This window comes from Brienomyrus brachyistius, chromosome 14, assembly GCF_023856365.1.
Source record: "Brienomyrus brachyistius isolate T26 chromosome 14, BBRACH_0.4, whole genome shotgun sequence".
NCBI lineage: Eukaryota > Metazoa > Chordata > Actinopteri > Osteoglossiformes > Mormyridae > Brienomyrus > Brienomyrus brachyistius.
Window position 1 is genome coordinate 21,154,311 of NC_064546.1, and position 27,560 is coordinate 21,181,870.

At 42.9% G+C, this 27,560-nt stretch overlaps 2 protein-coding genes across 13 annotated transcripts in view; one reads left to right on the forward strand and one right to left on the reverse strand.

Moving 5' to 3' along the window:
- Window positions 1–580: 580 nt before the first annotated feature.
- Window positions 581–12,349, forward strand: LOC125707268 (cap-specific mRNA (nucleoside-2'-O-)-methyltransferase 1-like). Of its 5 annotated transcripts, XM_048974284.1 has the most exons (25): window positions 595–666; window positions 882–937; window positions 1,136–1,252; window positions 1,786–1,934; window positions 2,304–2,462; window positions 2,548–2,640; window positions 3,155–3,226; window positions 3,319–3,413; window positions 4,544–4,616; window positions 5,795–5,993; window positions 6,084–6,202; window positions 6,382–6,478; window positions 6,901–7,033; window positions 7,247–7,426; window positions 7,828–7,884; window positions 8,451–8,508; window positions 8,594–8,662; window positions 8,771–8,902; window positions 9,420–9,545; window positions 9,840–9,931; window positions 10,018–10,086; window positions 10,200–10,247; window positions 10,553–10,665; window positions 10,766–10,874; window positions 10,981–12,349. In XM_048974284.1, exons 3-25 carry the CDS (start codon window positions 1,141–1,143, stop codon window positions 11,114–11,116), a joined length of 2,490 nt encoding a protein of 829 aa, XP_048830241.1. In that variant the 5' UTR covers window positions 595–666; window positions 882–937; window positions 1,136–1,140; the 3' UTR covers window positions 11,117–12,349. The 5 variants fall into 5 exon arrangements, with proteins under 5 accessions (XP_048830239.1, XP_048830240.1, XP_048830243.1 ...); XM_048974282.1 differs by having other exon boundaries at window positions 581–937; XM_048974283.1 differs by having other exon boundaries at window positions 586–1,019.
- The window catches only part of LOC125707266 (NHS-like protein 1), a 76,728-nt gene continuing 61,514 nt past the window's right edge, over window positions 12,347–27,560 (reverse strand). For 7 of the 8 annotated variants that reach the window (XM_048974274.1, XM_048974278.1, XM_048974277.1 and 4 more), the window contains 6 exons: window positions 23,084–23,205; window positions 21,435–21,624; window positions 20,859–20,990; window positions 16,026–19,235; window positions 15,097–15,214; window positions 12,347–14,377 (listed from right to left, as the gene is read on the reverse strand). In XM_048974274.1, coding sequence (XP_048830231.1) covers window positions 13,747–14,377; window positions 15,097–15,214; window positions 16,026–19,235; window positions 20,859–20,990; window positions 21,435–21,624; window positions 23,084–23,205 — 4,403 coding nt within the window. In that variant the 3' untranslated portion in view covers window positions 12,347–13,746. The remainder of the gene's footprint in view (window positions 14,378–15,096; window positions 15,215–16,025; window positions 19,236–20,858; window positions 20,991–21,434; window positions 21,625–23,083; window positions 23,206–27,560) is intronic. The other variant, XM_048974275.1, reaches the window with a different exon arrangement.

The window sequence follows — 27,560 nt, forward strand, 5'->3', positions numbered from 1 at the left end:
AAAAAAAAATCTAACATCAAAAGGTTGAATATTTTGATTTTATTCTAGTGTCTTGCATTAAATGAATGTTTTTTATTTTTTGTCATTTTTTGTGCACATCAGTTTTTAGAATTCAAAGAAAAACCACCAGCCCCCCCCCCACCCAAAAAAAAAACCCTAAATTGTAAATGAATTAGTTTTTAGCTTGGTTTAATTTAATGTTCAGTTATTATGTTCATTTGTTGCCATTCAACGAACAAGAAGTATTACAGTCTTGTTTTAAAAATATTAATAATTCAGGTTTTTCCAAGAAGCAAAAAAAATCTTCTCATTTAGGTAATCCGATACCAGGAAATCTACTGCTATAGCTTCTCATACAATTACCGTACTTTATAAGTGTGTAGTTAAAATTTATGTATGGTATTGTTTGCCTTAAGCCTAATTCCAGCTAATGGTTCCAAAAGCATGGACCGGTTGAAGTCGAATTCATTACAACAAATTCAAATGACGGTGCTGTCCGTACCGGAATAATGCAGGCACTGTAACGAACAGGCGAGGTCTCAAATCGAGCTGATTACGTCACTTAATTGAGACCGTGAACTGGAAGGACCAGTGACGTTTTTCTGACGACGGACCGAAATAATGTTGCCGCGCTGAAAACGGAGAAAGAAGAAGATTTAAGTGAATGTGTGTCTCAGTCTGTTGTTAACGGGTTCTACGAGCTTTTATAACGTGTGACGCAAATCCAGTAAGAGACTGGTTTGTTTCGATGTGATGAGTCCGTCTTTTAAGTTCTGCAGAGTGCGTTGTGGACAAAGCAGAAGATCAGTGGCACAGCCGAAATATTAATTCCAAGCCACTTGTTAGCTAGTTTGCTAACCAAGTGTGTTCACACCAAACAGAACCTCAGATGAGAAGCCAGTGTGACAGATTGAGGGTTTAACTGCACAGTTTGCAGGCAAGTCCCAACAGAATCGACCTTGGTGACAGGGAGCGGGGCGATGAGAAAGTCCAGTTGTCTATATATAATACACACACAGGTCTGTTTTGTTGTATTATACTTTTGCTTGACACTGCAGACTCTTTCCCACACTCCACTATGTCGATATTTACAGCAGTTGGCTGTAATCTTATTGTGTTTTCATACGCTTCCCAGCCAAGATGAAGCGAAGGGTGGAGCAGGTTGACCATCTCAAGAAAAAGAAGAAGCGCTTGGATGATTCTAGTTTTGATGAATATGACGACGAGAAATCGTTCATATCAAGCAGCCAGGGTACGATGTTTCTGTTTATTAACAAAACGTTCCGTTAAATTACTAGGTGTAATTAGGTCCAGGTCTAAACATTGAAACATTGTGTCCTGTAAAATAACATTTTAAAATAAAAAAGTGCAGGTTTAATTTGAATTTATGAATTCTATGTCACTTTTATTCTAGATTTAGCATTTAAAATTTGTTAACTTTTGGATAGGTATAAAAACCCACTCTTTTACAAAAATAGTGCTGAATTATAATGTACTTGATCCCACTGGGAAATTCTGAATTTGATGTGAGTTCTGCAGCTGTACAGAGTATTCACATGGGGCTAGATTGAGATTAAAAGTCAGCCTTGGACTTTGGAGTCACCCACATGCCATTGGCCCACCAGGAAAGTGCCCAGTATGTCAGATGGCCAGTCCAGCCCTGCCCATACATCACCTTCCATCTTAGTTGTTGAGTGTATCTAGGCAGTTTGCATACATCACACTCTGTACTGCACACTTTTTGTGTTACATTGCATTGCACTTGGTCTCCTGTGCGTATTTCAGATTCCAGTCAGAGTGACTCTCACAGTGACGCTGAAGAGCAGAAGCCCTTGAAACCGTCCCCATCTCATCATGGATCACAGTCAGAAAGCTCCCAAGAGACGTCCTCCAACAAGTTTTCTATGTACAACAGTGTATCACAGAAACTTATGGTGAGAAGTTACATGGCCTGTCCTTCAGGCTTTGTTAACTGGGTCAGACCTTGGGGCCATTATTTTTTAACACCAACTTCATTTAATTTTAGAATCAGAGTCAGAATTATTTATCTCCAAGTACTTTTACATACAAGGAATTTACTTTTGGGTAATGTATAAAATAAATGTAAATGAAATTATGTGCTTAGTACAGTTAAAGTGCATATAAAATTAAATGTAGCAACGGGTTATATGCCTGTGTATAGCACTTTAGTAAACTTCGTTGTTTTAAAGTGCTCTATAAATTAAATGAAATGATGCTAAATCACCATTTTTGTTTTTGATTTTTACTTTGAATCTAATCTTTCATCTACTTTGTGCTTATAGGCCAAGATGGGCTTTCGAGAGGGCGAAGGGTTGGGGAAATTCGGACAGGGCCGGCGAGAGATAGTCGAGGCATCGACACAGCGTGGCCGCAGGGGCCTTGGCCTTACCCTGAAAGGCTTTCAGGGGGAGCTCAACGTGGACTGGCAGGACGAGCCGGAGGTACCTGGCAGTGCCCACCTCCTGCCCTCAGCCACAGCGCAGATCCCTGGTCTGCATGTAAGCAGTGTTTTCCTTTCCTTCTCAGCCCAGTGCGGTGGAAGAAGTCACCTGGTTCCCAGAGAGCTCAACAGAGATGCCTGACGCCGAGGAGCTGGCCGACTGGATGACTACCGGGGAGGTTTGTTTTTCCCTCGTGGGTCGTGGGTCTGACCTGGAAGTTAATCCCAATGAGCACAGTACAGTGGGCACATTGGATGGGAAGCCAGTCTAGTGATACAACATCTTGCAGCATTTACAGGCAAATATTGGCAGTGGTATTACTATGATTTCATTGTAACGCATTGGTTACTGATGCTCATCTAGGATTGGTTCCAAAAGATTGGGTCTTATAATAGTGCAGATGTTGTTTATGCTGGGGAAAATACCATTAGCAGTCCGTAGTTCTGGGATTTAGGGTAAATCCGAATACCAAGAATACAAAGACCATACTGGAATGCAAAGACCATATTGGAGCTGGTCTCCAGCAAAGGAAGATAACAACATAAAACGGGTAAACGAGAACACGAGTCTGGTCAAGTACGCATATGGAGATTCACCCTTGATTAGCTTAGTGTCTGTAGCTTCATACCTTCAAATGTCGAGGAATGTTGTTAGAACTGATCTTTTTATTGTTTGTTTTTTTCCTTCTTCAGAGGAAGCTGAAGATCGACGACGAGACTGAGTTTTGCAGTGAAGATCTCCTGCACAGCCTGCTGAGGTGTAAGGTGAGGCGTGAGGCGGCTCTGGGGGGCTGTGTTCAGGAGATGGCCGTGCCCGGACCGTCTGTGACTTCTACGCCTGTCCCACTCCTCCCCAGTCCATCTTTGACGACCTCGAGGGGGAGGAGATGCGCCGTGCGCGGACTCGGTCCAACCCATACGAGACCATCCGGGGAGGCATCTTCCTCAACAGGTAGTCAGCCTCTGTTGTCATGCTACTGCGTGGATAATCCACTGCTAGATCTCAGCTCAAGTGATGGTGCAAGAGCAGGCATGTCAGGGTCCTGTACGTTTAGCTATCCTTCTAGAAACAACAGTTTATTTTTGTATTTGCATGCATACTTGGGAGGTTAATACAGTAATATGGCATGCCACAATATTTTGGGGGGGGCTCTCAACCAAGACCACCCAGCCCATGCATTTTATTGTGAGGTGACGACTTGATGCCAAGATTTCAAAATATCGGAGTACCGTTGCTTTTGAAAATACTATCAAAAAAACATATACCGTGGTAAAATGTCTGGTATGAAAAATTATGTACTACCCTTGCTGATTTTCATTCAAACTTTTTTTTTTTTTTTTGGTTATTATCAGCAGCCATCTTGCCAGTTCACACTGGGGAGAACATGTGTTCATGGAGAGAATAATATAAGCTGGAAATTATTCAGTACCAAATAAGGTGGAGCATGTAAGGACAGCTGTGTCCTTGAGAGGTAAAGTGGGCAATCCCACAAAAACAAAGTTTTGAGAAAATGAGCTCCAAAATCAGTGTGCCTATACCCTACAATTGATATATATCATAGGTAGCACAGATCTTGGTATATTTAAAAGATAGACCCTCAATAATTAATATTGGACATTAAACTCATTTTTGACTGACATGGGATAGCCCACTATACCTCTCAAGGGCACAGTTTTAGTTCTAGTTAAATACCGCAATGCTTTTCCAAAAGTCAAGGCATAGTGTATATGATTTTTAAAAAATTTTTCATTAAAAGTACATAAAAAGTTCAGAAATAGGATGTTCAGAGACACAGACTTCCTTTTAGAGGTAAATAGCCTACAGAAAGATGCAGCTTTGAATAGCCCTGACTGGGTCAAACACAAGTAAGAATGTACTTTTAAAAGATGTCCTTATTTCATGCACTTGCAGTTGCATAACATACTTATATTTGTTGATGCCATGTTATATGGAGCAAAAAGAATGGTGGCTGTAATTTGAAAGAATTACTTAGATTGTGTGTTATTAGTTGGCCTAGTTTAATTTTGCTCCTGCATCCACGTCCTTCCTTATTTTGATCCGGTACCCTTTGGTCTTCTCAGGGCAGCGATGAAAATGGCCAACATTGACCACGTCTTTGACAATATGTTTACCAATCCGAAGGACTCCCAGAGGGTAAGGCCTCCGCTTTTCAGAAGGAGACGTTCACACCTTGCTGCTGCCTGTCTCTTCCTCTCCAACTCATTTCCCATAACTGGTGTCAGTGAGCTTGGAGTCCATCACAGGACACATACTATTTAATTACACATACTATTTAATCACATAGTTATTTAATCTGTTAATAATTACAGTATTGGTAGTTATTAGATTAGCAGTAGTTATTACATTATTGGCTATACAGGAACTACGTCACAAAGCAAATTTAGACACTTGTATGTTGTCAGGAAACTAGATTCTTCTATTAATTCCTTGTCCATGGTCCTCTATTCCTTGTTTCATGCACTTGCAGTTGCATAACATACTTATATTTGTTGTATGAATCCCTGTCGAGTTCAACTGCTTTTAATTTGAGATAATCCCTTGTTTCATGGTGTCCCCGACTAAAATAAGCCAGTTGCAGCGTGTTTTGCCATGAATATAACCCTGGATGCTGACATGGCATTTAGAGACAACACAACTGAATCACTGCTCAACACAGCTAAATCACTGCTCAACACAACTGAATCACTGCTCAACACAACTGAATCACTGGCATAGACTTTTATTTTATATTCTGTTCTTTTTCATTGGTTTCAGACTTTAGGAACTATATGGCTGTCTTTCACCATTTCTTGTGTCCCTGGGGTGTATGCACACCATATATAGTGATTTACTGTCAGTATAAATATTTGAAGGAAATAGACCATCTGAAATAAGAAGTAGAGCCTAAAGGTCTTGTGGGGGAACCTTGTCTTCTTTGGGAGGAGTTTTCCAGGTACGCACTTAATAAGATGATGGATATTTTATTGATCCCGAGGGAAATTCGTTTTCATATAAAGGAACTCAAAGCGCACAGATGCGGACAAACTCATAGTGCAAATAGAGAGCAAACGTAGTGCAAATAGAGAGCAAACGTGGTGCAAATAGAGAGCAAACGTAGTGCAAATAGTTATTTGCACGGATGAAATAAGGAAATTTATACAACAGTTTTTTCTGACCAAGAAATCTGATCGGACAAGAGACGTTTTTTGAGTGTCCATCACTGAATCTCAGGCGTGATATATTGGAGCACAACTGCACTCGTATGTTATTGCTTAAATAAATAAGCAGGAGGTGATGGTGTAGTGACGCACTGCTTGCTCTTCGACACACAGAAGCCGTGCACGCGAGACAAGGAGGGGGAATTGTTGTACTTCGGGGATGTGTGTGCCGGCCCGGGAGGCTTTTCCGAGTATGTCCTGTGGAGGCGCCGTTGGCATGCCAAGGGCTTTGGCATGACGTTGCGCGGGCCCAACGACTTCAAACTGGAGGACTTCTTCGCCGCGCCCAGCGAGCTCTTCGAACCCTACTACGGTGAGGCTCTCCAACACGCAGCACTCCTCCGTAAGCATGCGAGAACTGTTGTCGTGCAAACTCGCAAGAATTCCTTTGTGTTTTACACAGGGGAAGGAGGGATAGATGGAGATGGCGACATCACCAGGCCGGAAAACATCACCGCCTTCCGGAATTTTGTCATGGAGAGCACGGACAGGCGAGGGCTGCACTTCCTCATGGCGGACGGGGTAATGAGCGATCTGTCTTGCGGGTTTCATCCCATCTTTGTCAGATGTGATGACCTCCATTTTCCTCCCTGTCTCCAGTGCTCCTATGGTTTCTGTTGATGTCTGTGGAGTATCGAGGTGGCATTCTGGGTCCCCTGTGCCCTGTATTATGAGCTCACCAGCTGCCTGTCCCCATACAGGGCTTTTCGGTGGAGGGACAGGAGAACATCCAGGAAATCCTTAGTAAACAGCTGCTGCTCTGTCAGTTCCTCACCGCATTGTCCACAGTCAGGACAGGTAAGGGGCCCTGTTTGGAGCTTCACTACTTCATCTGCTCTGTGCCCCGTCAGCATTGGAAAGTGTCTTGTCTTATCTTCTCTGACCCTTTGTTGTGATAGGTTGAAATCCTTTTGAAGTGTATGTGTAATGCAATTCCATTGAGGCTCTTGTAATATAATGTTTGTGTTGGGCAGAAAGAACCAATTTATTTTGCAGCAAAGGTTCAGCTCCGTGGCGACTGACTGATATTTTATGTTTAAGTGGAATGAATAATGATGTTTTCATTTTGTCTCACCTAACTTCCTGTTTTGTGTTTCTGCGGCAAACGCACATCTCCTGGCATCCATGCTCTTCCTCACCACCTGTTTTGAGCTCATATCTGTACTTGCAACCAGGCTGCAAACCACATACCAGCAAATCTTTGTCTCTCTCTCTCTCAGGTGGACACTTCATCTGTAAGACCTTTGACCTGTTCACCCCCTTCAGCGTCGGCATGATTTACCTGCTCTACCTATGCTTCGAGAGGGTGTCCCTCTTCAAGCCGATCACAAGCCGACCTGCCAACTCTGAGAGGTCCTGCCAGCGCAAGCTGAGAAATTCTAGTCGCAATTTTGAGTTGTATCTACCTCTAGTTTCTAACCCAACTTAACATGTTTATCTTAATAGCCTATATGTACCTTGTGTATTAGTGTGTATTGCCTACCAGTGTGACTCACATTATCAAATGGCCTGTAAGTACTGGATAAACCTTGAACTTCAGAACTCAACACCTGACTTCCTTCTAAGGTATGTGGTGTGTAGAGGGTTGAAGCCTGGGTCAGACCCTGTCAGGGAATACCTGTTCACCATCAACCTGAAGCTGAACCAGCTGAGGGACAAAGAATTGGATGTCAATGAGGTGGTGCCCCTGGACATCATCAAAGGAGACACCGACTTCTTCAACTATATGATCGTCTCTAACGAGAAGTAGGCGATTACATTTTCTTTGAACGCTTCCCTTTATTGACGGATGAGCAGGAGCAATCTTGGCACTTATGTGTCCTATTCCATGAAAACTTGTTGAGAAATAGAGCAGCAGTGTTTTTGCAAAATTCCCATAATTCCACTTGGTTAAGTAAAACAAGGGTGGGGATTTGCAGGCACCTACCTGTACTGTGGATAGACTGTGTGTGTGTAATGAGTTGAGGGAATCGGTGTTGATTTGGTAACTAGCAAATTTCCTGAGGCTTTTCCTCTGTGCGTTTTGTGTCCCCCTAACCCCATTAGTTCCAGTTATGTTCTCAATGTGCCAAAGCCTTGTAAACATGTTTATACACTTCATTGTCTATGGTGATTCTGATGCTATATAACTTTGCTCTCCTTTTAAGGCACTGTGCTGTCCAGATTAAAGCCCTAGCTAAAATCCACGCTTACGTCCGGGACTCGTAAGTCTGCCCTTTCACTTGAAGTGCTATGCGGCTTCGCTTGTACAGATTTGCCGTTGTTTTCCCCAGAATGTTTACCTGTTCACCTTATTAAAAAGCAGTAGGATATTCTCCATAATTGGACTCCTCAGCTAAAAGGTCCCAGTAACCATGGTTTCAGTTTTATTAGGAAACAGCTGGGAAGTTTTATATAAATAAAATAACTTTATATGCTCTGTAATTTTGAACGATAATTGGTTAACACTTTATTTGAAACTGTCACCTATAATGCATTGTAGATGCCTTCATAATGCATTATAATGGTCAGTATAGGAATTAAGTATGCTTAGTGCTACATTATAGTGCAGTATAGATGACAGCTTCATAAAGCATAGATAATGCATAATACACATGGCTATAAGATGTTATGCCTTTTTATAAATAGTTATACCGTGTTTATAATGCTTTATGGATGTATTATGTGTTATGAATGCATTCATAGATTTTGTTAGACATGGCATTCATAGAAAGTGTTACGGATAATTCTTTTTACTTGTTGTCATTCTTGTTACTCTCTGTGTTTGCAGGACCTTGTCAGAAGGGCGGCAGGCAGACATCAGGAAGCAGTGCCTCAGTCTCTGGGGGGTGAGCCCCCCCCAATATCCATATAAATGCTCACCAGTGCTTTCTTTCCAATAGCTCTGTTCCCCTCTCTCCCTTCCCCTTGCAGATCCCAGATAAGGCCAGAGTGGCCCCCTCCAGCACAGACCCCAGGAGTAAATTCCAGGAGTTGATGCAGGTGGGGAAAGTCTTCGTGCCGTACTTGAAGTCCGTGTGGAATGACATGTGTGCTGGGTTACTAAGTAGATCGTGAACCTGAACAGCCCCCCCCCTCCCTGTGCCCCAGGGTACGGACATCGAATCTTTCAACTACAAACCGACTCAGCTGACCGTCAGCACGCTTGAAAAGGTGCACCATGTCCTGGACTACCGCTGCATGGTGGGAGGTGGAAATCGTCTCTTTTTGCTTGGCATGGGAGTAAGTGTAGGCCGTCTCTTAGCTAACTTCTTGAGCAATGTTGTGAGGCTGTGTTGTTCACCAGTGTTCTTCCGACATTTTCCCCATTGATACTTGGAAACAAATTTCTATTTGAAAAACTTTATCTGGCAGCAGGTAACTTTTCACAATCATTAGTTGCCCTTTGTCTCACCTAGATGGCAGTTGCCTGGCAACATTGCTAAAAAGTTGCCCCCGTGTATCGTCAACTTTAGGCAAGATCTTGGTAGATTTTTCTAGAGTTTCATAATACCATCAAATCTACGCTAAACCAGTACATTCCAAAAGAATTCTTGTGCTGTATTTACCGAAGATGGTGTTAAATTAACGACATCCATAATTCATATTCGTAGCTGTCTTGGTTTTGTTTGGTGCTAACTATATAACCAATATGAGACAGAACAGCTACAATATAAACTGTTAAAGCATCCATTGTTGTCCGGTTTGTTGTGAGAACTCTGAAGTTCCATGGCTCTTCACCGGTTTCTTCTGATCACAGAGATCCCAGATCTACACGTGGGATGGCAAAATCCCACTGCGCTGGAAGAAGCTGGAGAACTTTAACCTGGAGCTGCCCAGAGACACCCTTCTGAGTGTGGAGATCGTCCAGGAGCTCAAGGGAGAGGTGGGCCTTCAGACTCTCCTGAAGGAAGACATTTAAGAGGATCTCATTGCCAACAACAACGATTATCGCATGACCTTGTACTTTTGCTGATCTTGAAATGGCATCTTTGGATTGAAGCATGGGGGGGGAATGCGACTCAAATGAACAGATTAGCTTCTCAGATGGGATCTTCAAGAAAGGAGACCATTTTGTGAAGCCACATGGGGATCATGAAGTAAAAGTTCATTGGATGTTTGATTTCAGCTCTAATTGGTCAGCATGGCTTTTATTCACATTGCTCCCATGCTTCCGCAGGGCAAGGCTCAACGTAGGATCAACGCCGTCCATGTAATGGATGCTCTGGTGCTGAATGGGACTGACGTCCGGGACCAGCACTTTAACCAGAGGTTAGTCTTTCGGTCATCCAGGCCAGATCTCAGATCAACACTCGATACACACACTGAAAAGGTAACAAAGTTTGTTGGCCTGACAGGATCCAGATGGCAGAGAAGTTTGTGAGAGCAGTGTCCAAACCAAGCCGACCTGACATGTATCCCATTCGGTAAATAAGTCTAAAGAGTTTCATTTACCTTCTGTTTTTAAGGTTCAGTATCTTGAGGGGTTTGGTCTGGTATGAATGTGTCACTTCTCCATGTTATGCTTTTTTCTTCCCAGAGTAAAGGAGGTATACAGATTAGAGGAGATGGAGAAAATATTCATCAGGTGAGGCCAGGACATGAATTAATGTTTGTTTGTGCTTCATATCTATTCATGTAGCTGATGCTCAGATTGACTTTCTACTTATAGACACATTCCCACAGGGAGACACACATTAGTTATTTTGAACATTTTGATGTATTTGTGTTACGTTTGTATTTATGTTTTTTTTTTCTAATATGCAACAGCAGTTCTACCTCACTGGACATGAAGTTTATGGTTTTCTAAGGTCTGCCTCTAAATTTTGACACCTGGAGTGTTAACACATGAATATGGTCATTCCCTGTGCCCTCCAACCACGCTGGAGCCAGGCTGGAGATGAAGGTAACAAAGAGCTCAGGGGGTGTCCCACGTTTGTCCTATACTGGCAGGGACGACCGTCACTTCCTACCCAGTGGCCTGTACATCATTAAGACGGTGAATGGTGAGTTGTGTAAAGGCATAGCCGAAAAATCCAGTCAACCATGAAGCATCTTATGTTTTTTTCTGTGTTATTTGTGCTATTCCTGTCTTCACCCCCCCAGAGCCCTGGACGATGGCGTACAGCAAGAATACAAAGCGGAAGTTCTTCTACAACAAGCTGACGAAAGACTCCTCTTACGACCTACCGGAGAATTCTGCGGCTCCCTTCCAGTGAGTAGCTCTTGATGCCGTTACCTAGCTCGGAGCAAAAAAACCTTGCCTGAACGTTAGATATTGTCAGTCGGCGGACAAACGAAAACTGTACCGTCTGTCACAGCGTGTGCCACTCTGAACAACTCTTCTGGGCATGGGAAGAAGGCGTGAAAGTGCACGACTCACAGACAAGGGTGGACCCTGAGAAGCTGTCCAAGGATAATGTTCTGGCCTTCATCCGGCAGCACTACCAGCACTGAGGAGCTGCTTTGGGCCCTAGAGAGACATGGTCTGCCTAAATCTGACACCTAATACCAGGAAAGGACTATAGCCAATCCACAACCTATTCATGTGGCCTGTCTGTCTGCGCTTGCTTTCTTAGACACCCCCAGCCTTACTCAATTCATGTCTATCCATGCTACAGTCATTTAAACCCCTAAGATCCCAGCCTACTTGGGTAACTGAGATACGCTGGTTTTATGTTAACACTGGGTAATCCTTTGACTGTTCGAAGTTTGACCCTGGTATTCCCTTAAAACTGTGTTTGGCATTTTTAGAGTGAAAAACTAGTTTGTGCAATTTTCTATACCTGCATCCAAGTGCTCCATCGCAACTTGACTGCAGTGAGTGAGGATCATTCTGTACTCCTACAATATCTCAGTTTTGCAATAAACAAAATGTTGTGCAGTCCAACAGTTGGGTATGTCTTGGGAATGAAACAAAACTACTGTTCCTTATGCAGTTTCTCTCTTCGTTTTATCCTTTCTGTTTACACAGGCTAAACTCAAGTCTTTTTTAAGGCTAATTATCCACAAATTGAAATCTAGGTTCCTCATCCAGGTGTTTCCAGCCAGTAGAATTGAAGGTACTGTACAGCAAGGTCTGTGCTTATGTAATTAGATTTTCAGATGATTAGCTCCGGGTGGAAAAAGCAGTAAAACGAAAGGCAACTTATTTAAAAATAGAAGGCTGAACCTGAACACTTATAGCCTGTTTCAAGTGTGTGAACAGGACCCATGTTTCAGTTGGACGTTCCTTTTCACTTCCCAAGAAAGGTGTGCAGAGCAGTCCAGCAGTCTGAGGTTTAAGTGAATTCTGAGTACAGAGGCATTAGGGGAAAAAAAAAATAAAACTTTGAGTTGGTGCTGGATTATTTTTTTTTGTTTTATCATAATTGTCGTGGTCAGTCATATATGGACCTGAATGTATGAGGTTTTGGACGAAGCAGAGACTCCGAGGCAGACCACCACTACTAGTGAAACACAAACCGCTTTGCAGTTGACTGGTCTTGCTATGCTTTCATCTTATGAGCCTTATTTATGTAAATTTCATCTGTTTGTGCAGTTTAAATTGTATGTCCCCTGCACTGAAATTATCCTCTTTGGTCTCTTTTTGTATCATATTGGGGATCATCGGAAAGGCGAGTCTATGCCTGTGTTTGAGTAGGATGTCATTTTAGCATAACTTAATAAAGACACTCTTAATGTAAATAATTTTTACTGTTTATTTACTGCCAACGGGACACATCTGTTACTTGATTACAGACATGCTGTGCAGAGGTTCTTATTTTCCTTTTGGTCTAAGTGCTGGCTAAAGGGAGAGAAATGTACGACAGCCAACTAAAGACAACTGGAGTCAGGGTTTGGCATAGCGTTGTTTTAGCTTAAAGTACTGACAAAAGCCCACTTAAGTATGCCCCCCCAAGACTCTCATACTCATCTAGAGTATTACAAACATATTTCAAAATAATGAACATCAGTACAGAGAAGTAATGGTTATAAAATGTAATTCCTCATTGGAGGAAATGTGACAATGCGATGTTAATGCCTATATCCTATATTTATTTGCAATAAGCGTGCACATTTTAGAAAACGCATACAGGTAGTGCAGCATAAGCTTCATACAGTTTCTGATTCTGACCCCCGCAGAAAAAGAAAAGATTATTGCAATCATTTTGAATTTGGGCTTCGATGAATTTCACCCTTTGGTAACCAAATCTTAGATTTTTCCTTCAAATTCTTTTCCAAATTATTTTATTTCAAATTAATTGAAAAACAATAATACATTTTAATATTCCTGAAACATAAATACAAAGAACAAAACAGTGCAAAATCTACAAACTAGCTCTTCAAACCAGTCTTGGAACTAAACTTTGACTACCATCCCTCTGTGCTTCCTCCTCGAACCTGGCTTTTCACCATACGTCTCCTTGCAGTCGCGTCTAGACATTCAGCACCAAAATCTCAGCTTCGCTGGCCAAATTAGGGGCTTAAAGCCCAAGTGTGATGAAAGCAAAAGACAGCTGTGCTGCTGCTTTATCCCCTCGAAAGGAAAGAAATGCTAGGCTGTTTAAGCTTCAACGCGGGAACACACAGGAATGCAAGCAAGACTTGTAGTGCAAACCCTTATTTTCCCCCATTCAATACAACATGCTAACTAGCGACCTCAAAATTCAACCCTGTTCCGTTGTCGAAGAATCAGTGCGGTAAGAACCAACTTTTCACTTTACCTTCCTCATACGTACCTTTTCCTTAAATTTTTTTCATGCTTAACATTACAAGTGCTTTAACCTTTCGATCATGAAATACAAAAACTATATTCTGCTAAATGAATGTCAGGCTACGTCGGCTTTGGAAGTGTGCTGTTGCTTTAAGCAATATACACATTTTCATACAAAATGATGGATGGAATTAAAGCTGCAGCAGAATTGCTTTACATTTCAGACTAAGCACCATGGATTCTGTTATGGATACTAGGGCCTGGCCTCCCTTAATTTATGACCAGTAAAAGCACCACAAGAGTCCCAAGCCTGGTGGTCTGATTAAGATTACTCCCCTGGGCACTGAGAGAGTTCTATCTGCCCTTGAACGGGGGCAACTAAAGTGCTTTTCTACCTGCCGTCCTCACATGGAGTACCGTCTTTGTCCTCTGGTGTGGAGATGGGGCTGGGTGGTGTCCCTGGTGGAGTCCTGCTCTCAGGGGTTCCGCAGCAGTCTGCGGCCTCAGCTAGCTCGCCCTCCCGTTCGCTGATAGCGGTCATTGGGCTGCTGAGGATGCGGTTGCGGGCGTTGTACCTGCTGCTTGCAGCAGAGGGCGGCGTGCTCAAGCGCCCGTGCCGATTGCTCAGGAACACTGGGGAGAAGCGGGGCAGCAGACCCTCAGTGCGGGCCCACTCCTCAGGTGTCCTGGGGCCCGGAGAGGCGCAGGGGCTGCCGGGGCCCGAGGGAGGCGACTCCAGGGCAGAGTCTGACTGAGCCCTCTGATGCCGGGGGTCAGTGCTTCTGAGGATCTCGGCAGCAGACATGCGGAAGCTGCCTTCGGGGCGGCTGCCTTTCTTCAGGAGCAGCGCCTTAAAACTGTCATTGCTGGTGGCAGTCTTGCGGAGGCTGCGCTGGATGCAGGTGGACTGGCGGGAAGACAGGCCCGGGGAGACACCTGTGGGCGTGACGGGAGGCGAGGAGGAGTGGACCCGAGGACGATCCTCCTCAGACTCCCTCCAACCTAGAACTTTACGTTTAGACCTGCAGTTAAGACAAGTTAAAAGCCATTGTCACAACTTATACAACAAGAGGTCATTACTAGGTGCACGCTCACTTTTGTTTTTTAAATATTTAATAATATCGTCCATTGGTATGTAAAGGCCAACAAAACCACATCTTCTGCAAAAAGCAGAGACCTAATTCTGAGGTCACCAAACCGGACACCCTCAACGCTCTGGCTGCGCCTAGACATTCTGTCTGTAAAAGTTATGGACAGAATTGGTGACAAAGGGCAGCCCTGGTGGAGTCCAACCCTCACCGGAAACGAGTCCGACTTACTGCTGACAATGCGGACCAGGCTCTGGCACTGATCATACAGGGACCGAACAGCCCTTATAAAGTAGCCCGGCACCCCATACTCCCAGAGCACTCCCCACAGGACTCCCAAAGAGATACAGTCGAATGCCTTCTCGTCCACAAAGTCCACAAAGCACATGTAGACTGGTTGGGCAAACTCCTGCCCTGATGAAATCCTACACTGATGAAAGAGACACTTGCATTGGGGGTGAGATGGTTACACAGCTGCAGAACGTGGTCATGAATAATTTATGATACAGTTATTATAGGCAGTATGAGGAGTGGGGGAAATATGGACTTTAATTTATTCCTCTGCAATTGAAAACCACAAAGACTCATGGTTTCGATAGGTGGGCTGATAAAGGAGATGAACAGACAGGAACAAAATATTCTAATAGGAATACCTGTGTATTGCTGCAAAGAGGTCTTCAGTCGTGCGAGGACGCGTGGGAGTCACCATGTCTTCTGGCTCTTCTCCGTGTGCCTCAGCCCGAGCCAAGGAGACGAAGTCGAACACCTCACCTTAACGAGATAGAGATTCATGCGATGCATCTGAGGGTCGTGACGCCAACCATGAAATCTGCCAAAACATCTCTGAGCTCAACCACAAAAGGACAAAATCAAAACATGGCCAAAGTGAGGTGGCTGGAATTGCATGCAGTCATTGATTTCATTCTTGCTCACCTTATATGCCTACTTTCAATACTTCCGTATTAGGAATCTAATAGCAATCGAATATCTCAGAATCTACCCTAAAGAGAAGCTGCAACTGCCCCAATGTTCCGCGCTAAGCAGTCAACTACAAGGATGCAGGTAAGATCTCCATTTTCTTTTTGGAGTGCAGAAGGATTGGAACACTCCAATACACCAGAGAAGGAAAGAGCAAGAAAGCTTATTTACTGCATCCGCAATCCCATCAGTCCAGACTACTTGTAGTGGGGGAGAGAATAGATACTTCCTGGATATAAATCCTATTCTTAAACCTTCTTGCAAGATTCAATCTATGCAGTAGTGAATTAATGAAATACATTTTAAAATGAGCAGCTACTGAGTGCCTCCATGCTGTAGCTAGGTAAAACTATAGGGGGTGGACAGAATAATGGAAGCATCACATGAAAAGCACTTTAACTTTGAAGTAAATCACAAATGTGGCCTCTCTAATGAAATGTGGAAGGGATCAGTTTGTGAGTTAACTCTAACCCAACTTTTAATCATTAATGAAATTCCTAATTATTATTTAAACTGAACCAGTTGGACTTTCCTCAGTACCGAGGCAGTTTAAACAACCCAAAACTGAACAAACTGTGGCCTGTATTAATTACATGTTGCTTACCATCATCCTCTTCCTTGGAACTGAATGAGTCTGTAGTGTTGCTTGCAGCATCAGCATCTCCATCTGACATGTTCCTTTCATCACAAATAGCCAAATCTTCCACCTTTATGGTGAGATCAAGCTCAAGGGCTGGAGAATTTTCTTTGGAGTGTTGGATGGTCAAGAAGTCTTCTTGGCTGGCTAAAGGTAAGAGACTCCCAGAGTCCTCGTCTTTGTCATCATTCATATAGTTGTCTTCACCTTCCACCAGCAGAAGTTGGGGACGATTATCTATGGGATCCAAAACTGATAACTTTTCAAGGCTAACCACCTGTGGACCAGTGTCCTCCACAACAAGCAACTGAAGAACTGGAGGCAAAGTTAAGGTGAGTTTGGGTTTTTTGGGAGAGGGAGAATTTTTTTGCGTGATTGTGGAAATTTGCAAAATCTCCAATGGATTTGAAGAGTGGTTTTCCTCTTGAGTAGGAGGAAATGACTTGTCTGGGAAATCCATCTCAATAGGTGTCATCTCCAGGGGCTTCAGGTCTTCAGTTTGGCCATTCATGATAAATCTGCCTAGTCTGTCCTCAGAAGGACTGGAGTTTTTTGAGTAATCTGTTAGGGACTGAATCACCAGTGACGATGACTGTTGAATCACATTGGAAGGACCTGGTAATATATTCATCATCTCAGGTTTTTCAGTTTTCTCTTCTTTCTCAATATGTTTCCATTCTTCATCAGGGTTATTAAATCTGTCCACTTTTTCAACAGGCCGAAGCTGTACCATGTGCAAAGCCTGGGCAGTGATCAGGGGCTTCGGAAAGTAGCTGATACTATCCATCTTCCCATCTAATGAATCATCTGTGCCCAAGGTATTTACAGTACTGAAATCACATTTTGGGCTTTGAGTTGAGACTTCTGCCTGATTCTGCAAAGACTTATGTGAGAGTTGAGGAGAGGTGGAACCACTGACGGGTAAAAGAGGAGGTGGAGATTGGTATGGTGGAGGAAGGGGTAGTGTAGCAGGACTTGAGTAATTTTTATCTAGTTGTTCAGAAATTATTGGTTCAGGTGAAGAAGGTGTATAGACATGGGTAGTGGCGCAAATCTTCTCAAGGTTAATTGGTAGCACAGATGAAGGAAAGTTCTGCCCAGGTACTTTGAAAGGACTTGAATCAGGATAAGTAGCAGCAGAGAGTACACTCGTTGTGGTTGTAATCAAGGTGTGCTGAGTAGAGTTGGTAGTCAGTGCTGCTGACATGGGAGAGCTAGAGTGGACGAGCTGGAGTTTCTTTGTGGGGTCAGGGGAACCAGCAGACATGGGTGTGGCAATGGGAGAGGCAGACACAGAAGACAAAAGAGAGGATTTTCTCTCAGGGACTTTAGGCTTAGACCTTGGCCTTGCAGGAGACCGGAACTTCTTGAGGGAAGGCAGGGTGCTGACCTGGTTAGAAAGACTACTAGTCGGGGATGTTAAGTGATTCATCTTTTCTGGTAATGAGAGTCTCTTTGCCTTATCTACCAAGGTGCCATTTAGAGCTAGAGGCAGATGCTTTTTACAGTCTGAGTGGAGCTCCTCTTGGGAGAGTGGAGACCCACCAATACAACTGGATTGAATTTCAGGAAAATGCAGTTGCTCAGCTCGCAGTTCAAGAGAGTCTCCATTCCTGGCTAAGGACTCGGCACAATCTAGGTGCAGGCTGCTGCAGTCACTCTGTGATGGTGTGATAGGGCAGATAGAGTAGAGGTTCCCACTGGAAGGAGATACCAGGCTACTACAATCACTGATGGTGCTCTGGCTATGAGAACGTAGCACCCACGGGTCCTCGCAATCACTGGACGGGCTTTGGGCAGGAGATGATGCGTTGTTGGTTTTTAGGCTCATCTGCAGAGACTCTTGGAGTGTCTCACTCGAGATTGGACTATTAGCCGGAGGATTTGTCGCTTTGAATTGGGAATCTTTCTCTGGTTTTCGTCGCAAGGAGTCAGTACGGGTTGGAGGGAGTGGTGGTTTTTTAGTCTTGCGAAGGGAGATACTGCGGGATAGGGACTTATTGCTGCAAAGGCTAATCTGGTCATCTTGGCTGTTGTGTTCTTTGCACTCATACATACAATGCTTCATATGGTCCACACCGTTGATGCTATTGTAGCTACATGACTTTTGCCCTGAGTCCAGGTTCATGGAAGTGTAGCTGCCATCATTGTCAAAGGAGAATGGTGAAAACGACTCGGTATTTTTTGAAGCGTGCTCTGAATTGCTACATATATGATTTATGGGGGTGGAGCAACTAGAACTGAGGGTTTTCTTAGGCAGGGTGTCATAGTTCCACTTCTCTGGAGGGCTACAGCTCTGAAGACTTCCGTAGGAGTAGCTAGACTCACTCTGGGTGTCCTTGCTACAGTAACTTTTCATGCCATCTGGGTTACTGCACTGAGACTCAGTTTCCGTGAGCGTTCCAGTACTGAGAGATACAGCTGAATCACAGCGGCATGGTGTAATGACTGAGGTTAAGAATGAAGGACGTTGCTCTTCTTTGATCCGAGGAGATCCGAGAGGCTTGTTCGTATGGTAGGATGCCGCCGAGTTTATGGGTATTGCACACTGTTCAAGCGCTTCAATGCTAGATACACCATCAACTGAGGAAGTTAGCAGATTGTTACTGCTGAGCAAGACTGAGCAAGTGCCATGTGGAGAGGAGGTAGGGTCCGCCAGAGTCTCACAACTCATGAACTCCCTCCGTTCTTGATTACTAGTGTAGAGTCGTGAGTCAGTGCTTTGGATGGTCCTTAAAGGTACTACCTGCATTTCTGTTTGGAGCTTGCTGATCTGGTGCGACAGAGTGCCTACAATGCAGTCCTCTGTCCCAGTAGAGGTGCTGGTGTAATTGGGCTCTCCTTGCAGGGAGGTGCGGGTTCCCTGGCGGGGTAGGCTGTAGCAACGCTGGTCACCTCTATTTAGTTCTGAGGCGAAGATGGTGCATGTGCTGTTGTTGATGGTGGAGATGCTGCCCGTGGAGGAGTTGGAGAGGTTAGCCATCTGAGCAGCTATGCCGTGACCCTTCTGTGCCCGGATCCTTCGCATGGATGGAGGCACGATCTTTGTGTCCTCCGTTTGACAACCGGAATCGCGGGTGCCGGAACGTCGCAGGGCCGAACCGACACTACCAACACGACCCAATGTGAAGTACTGACTCGGTATGCACGTTGAAGGAGAATGGCACTCGCCGGTCCCTTTGAGTGATGCAAAAAGGGAAACAAAGCAATGAATTCTCTGGCAAGGATGTAGATGTAACTAAAATCCCCTAAAGTTTAAAAACCAAGAAAAAGAATTTAAGCAACAAATGAATTTGTTGAAATGAAGTGAATCATCAGAATAAGTAATGAAGAGACAGGACACAAATACTTACACAACATAGAGGAAAACATGATTTTCACCTTACATCTACTACATCTATTTAAGTGTCTTAATGCAGGTTGCTTTGAGTAGTTTTACTTATGGTGAATTCAATTATTATACACCCTTGTACCACACAAATAATTTGGTCTCCTAAATCTCTTTTAAAAAACATAAAATACGTTTTTCAGGATAACATAAAATTAGTAAAATGTACAATATGCACATATTCCTACAATGCTGCAATGAGCTTGAGTTTGATTTTGGTTTATGACCTTCAGACTCCAAAACAAAAAAGCAAACTGCAACCCAAGGATTTATCAGAAATACCAGAAAAGTTTTATTATTAGGAAGTTTAATAGAGGAAATGAGTGTCTATGAGTGTCGGAAATGACAACGAGTTCTGACATATTTCTGGGGTCCCTACTGGGATTCTCTCCCCGATCCTGCTCCTCTTAGGTTGATAATTGCTTGGTAGGTCAGCTGGGCAAATGTTTCAGCTTTTGAAATGCATAGGAAACAATATATTAGTCTACTTGAAGCATCTGAATAGTGTTGATTATATCAACAAAAGGGATTTGAAGATTATATGCAAGAGTGCCTTTTTAAATTGACAAATTTCATTAGCCAAACTGTATTATCTATGGCTAGGAAGGTGATTTTACCAGTTTTTTTTGTAAGTATGACATCACACAAAATTGGCTTTAACGTGTAATCCACCCTGGGTTAGTCATAACAAACCTTTTGTGTGGCTACAGTACAGCCTGGACTTGAAAGTTGGAAAGATTCTCAGTCTGATGTATTGCTGCAAGCCCTCACACTTTAGTGATATCTAAACCTGTGAATGGCCTGAATGAATAATTTATATTCTTCTGTTTAGAGTTTACTATATAAAATCTTGAAAGATTCATAAACAACAGAATTGAGGAGGTAATTTTTGCACAGATTAAACAGTCAAAATTAGTGCACCACTGCTTTGTTTCAAAGGTGCAACTCTTAACAATGAAGACAAAAAATACAAAGATAAATATGAATGTATTTTTTTTTCCTAAGTCAAAACACCTTACGCCAGTGTTTCCCAACCCAGTCCTCTGGGACCCCCAGACAGTCCAGGTTTTTGTTCTCTGTCATTGCCCTGAGAGTTGAGAAGGAGCAAAAACGTGGACCATCTGAGGACTGGTTTGAGAAACTGATCTATACAACCAGGTGGAAACGGTTAAAAGGTATTGACAACTAGAGCTGTAACTGTGACACTGACAGAGGTGGAGTTTCATTTTTCATGTTTTAATTTCCTTTGATTCAGTTGTTTGCAAGTAGTATATGCCTGTGTTTTGGTTTTTTATTGGTCCTTATGGCTGTCACCAGTGTGGATTCTGCCATAAGAGCCCTTTACAAACTGAGGGGGGATAGGATTTAGTAGCCACGCAGTAAGCAGTGAATGGAACAGCAAACATCCATACCTAGCTCCTTCTGGATGTTGTCTGGGACACCTGTTATTGTCTTTCTCCTTTTGACCTTCTTAGCCCGCCTGACCAGAGTGTCCGTGTTAACTAAGGAACGCCGAATGCTGGCCTGCCGATCAAAATTCTCCCCTGATATGGAACGGTGAGAGCAGAATGGAGGTTACATCACATCATGCGTAGTTCATGGGAAAGCATACTGAACAGAAAAAATCAACCCATTGGCCTGAGAGTGGCCGAATGTGTCCGATCTCCGGGTCAGCTACAGAGAATCTTGACAATTTGCATTAATTGTGACTTCTTAAAAACTGTAGTACTGCAACAGTTATATACTGAAGGTCAAAAAATAATGTTGACTAGCATCATTAAGATACCAAGCTCCGCTGTAAATATATATCTTGTAAAATGACATCAATGCAAAACAGGTGTAAAACAATAACACAAAACCATGTTTTCCTCCTTCAACAGCACAATGATTTAATGGCACAATGACTTTTTTTTGACGTGGTAGAACATTGCCATGGAGATGAAAAGGAAAGGAGGAGTAGCCCGTTTTTTCAAGGGGGTGCGGCCTACCAGTGACATTAATGGGGATGATATCGATGGGCACACACTGGGCCTGCTGCCTCATCTTCTCCTCAGGGGTGGGCAGCGGTAGTGTTTTGCTCCAGTGCATCTGCCCGTTGATGTGGTACTCCTCCAGCAGAGGGCTCTGTAATCTCATGGAGCACATCAACCTCTCTTCCTCGGCAGAGGACATTGTGGACTGTGGGCAGAATTGGGGGGAAAGGTGGGCAATAGTACTCCTGCATTTTACTATTGCAGTCAGTGCAAAGATGACATTAAAACATTTCACTCCAACATTTTGTGTTTATCTGAGGTTTAGAGAACTACATTAACAGTCTATTGTTATTACCCTAAAAGTTATACTACAAGCTTCAAATAAATCTGTGTACAAAGTAAATAAATCCTCAAGCAGAGAAGTGTGGTCTTCCTCTATTCTCTATGCTACTTTCATAATTTCATAATTATTGAAGTTTTGTAAAAAAAAAATAACAATGACAACAGGTACATTTTACAATATAGATGGACTCATTTGAACTTACTGAGAGACCCATCAAAACTTGTCATACACAAGGTCACATACCTGCTGTACTGTAATCAAAAGAATTTACTGATAAAGTGAGTAGTACCCGCATGCAATTTATTCCATTATATTCACAGTCACTCTACTTACCGGTATTGCGTGCTTTTCTTTCTAGCCAATATTTTATTCCTGACAACATTATTAATGTATTTGCACTGCAGGAGGAAACCTACATGAATTGTTGGAAACTGTGGAAACTCCACGCAGAGTACAGATGGGATTTGAACTTCAGCCATGGAGATGTAAGGCAATAGCACTATCTACTTAGCATAAATTCTACTGAGTTTCTGAGTGCTAAGTTGGCTCATTATCAGACTAGTTACATTATTTTTACGACGATCTGCCACCCTACACCTTATGCTCAATGTTGTCTTTGATATGATCCAGAGCCCATGACACTTACCAGTATAAGAGACTGGAAAATGAATTGCAATTGTACGCTATTCCATAAAAACTACATTCAGTACAGATTTAAGTTATTTTCAAACTATAGGGGGCAGTCTACCACAAATGTTAACATTCAGTTGATAGACAAATTCGAAGTAAATGTTTATGAATTCTCAGAATTATTTTTCCATTGATTTTAACACAAAATACCTGAGAATCATAATTTGGTTGTTCCCTTGACCCCATTAGTACTCAAGATATTGTATTTCAGTGCTCAAGAAAAACAATCACAACAAACTTAGTGTGATTTGGCATTTAGTTTGGCCTGAGGCCAAGGCAGAAAGCATGCTTGTGCTATAAGATTTGTCAGAACTTTTGATAAACCTGCATTATTCAAATAAAAAATAAACAGATTAGAGGTTGACCAATCTTGGTAATTATTTCAAGGTAGAGATGAGGAAAAATAAGTACATGAACAAAACGACTGAATTTTACCACGTGAAAATCTTTTGTCCTTACTTTGAACCAATGAGTCATGCAGCCAGAGATTTTAAAAATGCTTCATAAAACACTTCCATCAGGCAATGTTTCAGACTGTTCATAAGTGAACAGTTTCTGAAAATAATATCAGAAGACTGTAAACACTGTGAGAGGGCCGGGGTGGAGTGGGGTGGGATTGTTGCTGGCTTACTTTCTTACTGGTGTCCTCACGGCTGGGCAGGCCGCCGTCGGAGAGGTTGCGAGACGAGGAGGCCGGGCCCTGCGAGTAGTATTGAGAGCTGCAGAAGCCATCTTTCCTCAGCCTGTCACATTCTGGGCAGAGGCAAGAGAAACAGTCACAGAATATTGGGTAGGAGAACCCAGAGAAAAGGGCCAATAATTCAGAAGCAACAAAACAAACAAACAAAAAACAAACAAACCATATTTTATAGGGTAAAAACAAAACTTGTTACTTCAAGCAATACTAGCATGATTGAGAAAAAGGAGAACAATGGGAAAATGGGCCAATGTCAACCGGCAACGCATCATGGTGGTTTAGAATGCGGATTTATTGTGTTAATGAAAAGCTCCTGACCCAAGGGTAGGGGCATTGCTTTTTGAACTGATGAGCGCTTAATCTTAATCTGAACTACTGCAGTAAAAAAAAATATTCACTGTAAGTCATGCTGGCCAAGGTCCAGGGACTCCCAAACAAAAATAGACCAGAACTAGGGATCCCCTACCACTAGACACATGATCACTTAAGTAATTAATGAATGGGCCAAAGCTTTAAGATTTTATTTTTTTTTTCCCGGGCGTGTGATGGAGGGACTTCTGGTTAGGGGATGCTGAATGTTTTTTGCCGTTAATTCCAACACTGTCTCAATAAACCCATAAACACTAGTATATCTGACCATTAGACTTTGTATCATTAGAAGGGCCACCTTCCTCATTTTAATAGTCAATAAGGAACTGTAGCTAATAGAGATGGCATTGATCCGATACTTAGTAGTTGGAAAAAAATATATATCAGATTGGTTTTGGTAGTGACTTGAAATTTTTATATAGTATCGGACCAGAAAAAATTATATGGTGCCAACTCTAATAGGTAATTTGTGTTTCAACATCATTTAATTTCTTAACAGACAGTGACCTCCAATACAGCATCACCGATTATAGTTACAGCTGGATATGTATTGAAGCAATGCCCTCCTCAGCCTTGAGTAGTTTGGTGACCAGTACTTTAACCTCCACCGAGGCCACCTGCTGTCTCTTCTACAGAAAGAACTACCAGAGACCATCTGGCCGACTCTAGGAAAGGCGACCTGTGCTTTCTTTCCAACTTACTACAAAGGTGGAATGGCGTTTTTTGATCAGCCTGATAATTGGGCAAATTTCAATTTGCCTTTTTCAGCAGGAACCAAAACAAAAACACCCACAAATGCTTCATTATTTACAGGGTACTTCACAATTTTGTAAATACTAATGAGAAATATTTCAAATAGAAAGACACAAATATATGCCACCACTGAAACAGGGCTTTAAGGTATTGTGGTGAAAGCTGCTTTGATCCTCTTGAATGTTTTCCTTGGAAAGGCTCCACCATTATTCATTAGAGATCAGGCAGCTGAGTGGGCTGCAGTGGATCAGACCAGGAAGCAAGGACAGTAAACAGCTGGACCTAGAAGTCTGCTCAGCAAAAACAAAGGAAACGCAATAAAGCACAACTGGGGAGACAATGCATCAAAGAATGAAGTGCTCTACTTTCTGAGAATGTCCTGAAGCGCAAAGACAAAAATATGTTAACCAAAAAGTAATATAATGCCAATTCTTCATCTGTGGTTTTACATTTACTTATTTAGCGGATGCTTTTATTTTAGTGACGTACATCTCTGGAGCAAATTGGGATTAATGGCTTCGCTCAAGGGCCCAACAAACCACCAGCCACCAGATTTGAACTGGTGACCTTCTGATCACAACTATAACATCCTAACCCGGAGAGCCACTCACCATCCCCAATGATGTCTGCTGTATATTTCAAAGATTTGCTAGTTGGAAATAGTCAAGCAATGCATTTAACTCATTACTATCAATTTCCAACTAGCAAAATGGTGTCAATACTAGCAAGATACTGTCAATTCAGTGGAAAATGAAAATCCCATAAATGTACCAGTCTGGGATGTCTTTATTCATAAGATACGAACCTTACGCAGCCTGCCGTGCCCCATGAGGTGGATAGAGGACTGGCACTCCTTCGAGAATGATTTGTGGCCGCAGTGTGGAAGGTGGGTCTTTGATCTGCCTCAAGATAAAGTGACCAGTGTGATGAAAATGGATGTCAAATGAAAACTAGACATGGCAGAGTCAGGCGTTTTTGGATTCTCATTTTCATCCATCCATTTTCTGAAACCAATTGTCCTATTCAGGGTCTTGGGAGGTTCAGAACCGTTCCTGGAGGCTACAGGCATAAGGCAGGGAATATCACAGGGCACACACACACATCATTCACTCACACAATGCTACAGGCAATCTGGCAACTCTAATTATCCTCAGCATGTTTTCAGACTGTGAGGGGAAACTGGCCACCATGCCACCCCGGATCCTCATCTGCAACATGTAGATATTCGGAACTGAGCAGATAAGTAATGGATAAATAATGGATACCGCTTGGATAACATCTCAATCAATCTGCTAAAATCCTTTTGAATAATATATGTCTTTAGCTTTCTTCAGTTGCATCTGAAAACTTCCATAACTTGGTAAAGTGCTCTAGAAAGACGATGATAATGAATAGATGGCTTGGGTGAGGATAAGGCTACTGGTTTGTTATTGTGAACAGGTAGGTTCTACAGCTGAGAACACCGGCATTAACTAAGTACCTTCCTCTGGTCTTGTTTTGCTTGCTAGCTGTGACCTCAGGAGCTGGACTAATGTGCAAAGGTATATGTTTACACACATTTCCTTGGCAATTAATTATTGATCTCTTAGGCCCCCAGCCATATTGGCTGTTCCTGTCTATGTGGTTGTTCTCCATATGGCCAAATATTTTAAACTCTTCAGAAATGCAGCCTCTAAAATTACTGCACACACACTAAGACCCTTGGATGCAAAGTCTCAAATGACCATACAGAGAAGGCTTCAAGCGAAGAGCAGCCGGAGGAAAGGATTAGCTAGGTTAATTACACTCCACGGGGAACACATGGCCATGAAGTCACCGGGTGAGGTCACCATATGGACACGGATAATGTAGCTGTCCCTGGGATATGTGAGACAGTGTGAGGACCCATCCCTTGAGGAAGGTGTCACAATTCAGACGACACTGCTAGTTCGCATGATTAGAGATTCCTTAAGATAGTTAACCTGCACATCTCACACTGAGGTGCAGTGGGGGGTGGAGACAAAGATAAAGGATGGGTACAGAGGCTAGTTACAAAATTATGGTGGCTTGTCTGGACTGCACCCCCTGTGGGGACAGAAGCAGGCAGATCAATTCCTTATCACCGAATGAGCCTACTGTCGCTGACGACTACCCTAATTAGAATGTGCCACTGAGGAAGAACCTCCTTCTTCCTCTCATTAGGGTGTGATGCAGGAGGTAATTACCTCATTGCTCTCATACTGCTGCATGTAGATGGCGCATCTCTTTGAAGACTCGTGCTCAAGTCAAGGTAATCTGAAAAATGACATCTTGCATCTAACCAATCAACTGCCCCTTTTGCTTCTTCTGTAGCCTGGGGCCTTAAAATGCAGCCAGGTCTGGACAGAAAGAAATAATGGTGATGCTGAGCATCCGTGGATGATGCGGTGCTTTCAAATCCAGTCTGAACACTCATATTTAGAGGCTGGAAGCTTCTCCTTTGTTACCAAGGGAACCCGTGACATGCTAATAAATACTATAGCAGAAAGTGGGCTCATTTTTTTAGAAGGCTTTTGGTCACAAGGTTCAAGGAGGGAAAAGAAGCTGTAATGAGAATTCATGGCAGAGGCATTGTCACATACTTTGAGTGCTTCGCCAAAAGTCCAACTGTACATTCAGGAGCACTTTAACCTCCCCCAGTATTTCACCAGCCAAAAGTTAACAGGACATCCGTCAATCACTGCTCTCCTTGAAGAACAGCGCAAACATAAAGACCATTTCCAGTGCACTGTAAAATGCAGCATCCAAGGTGTTTTTAAAAATAATGTGGTTGATAGAGCTAGTCGTTCCTCCTATTTAAAGCCAACAGAGATCCTTGTGGCCTACATTCTCCACATCCAGAAAAGACCAGCAGATTCTCTAGAGAATCATGGGTAAAAATGTTCTGCAAAGGAACAAGGCTAATAATATCAGCAGCACTAGCCAATAAATACACACCAGTATTACGTAGTTATGTAGAATTAAGCCTTTTGTCCTGGATACTGCCTTTTTTCTTATATGGTGGGGTTTCATTCTCATGAGATTTGATACCTAATGCATAGACAGTCCTCTGATATGAGGTAATGTCTGCTATACTTCATAGTGATTACATGAATACCCCCTTTTCTGACAACGACGTTGGGGTTTCTTATTTGGGTGAAGATCCTCTAGTACAATATTAGTAGGTGTCTTGAAAGCAATGAAGAGACTTCCTCATAGATTGTCATACCTCCATCTCCACCCCAATGATTAGTCTTGCCTGATCATCACAACAATGTTGTGTGTTTGACAT

Coding starts and splice junctions, on each gene's coding strand:
- LOC125707268 (XM_048974282.1), top strand. CDS start 1,141: ATGAAGCGAAGGGTGGAGCAGGTTGACCATCTCAAGAAAAAGAAGAAG. Junction 5,994..6,083: donor GCTCTTCGAACCCTACTACG/GTGAGGCTCTCC, acceptor TGTTTTACACAG/GGGAAGGAGGGATAGATGGA. Junction 8,903..9,419: donor TCTTTTTGCTTGGCATGGGA/GTAAGTGTAGGC, acceptor TTCTGATCACAG/AGATCCCAGATCTACACGTG.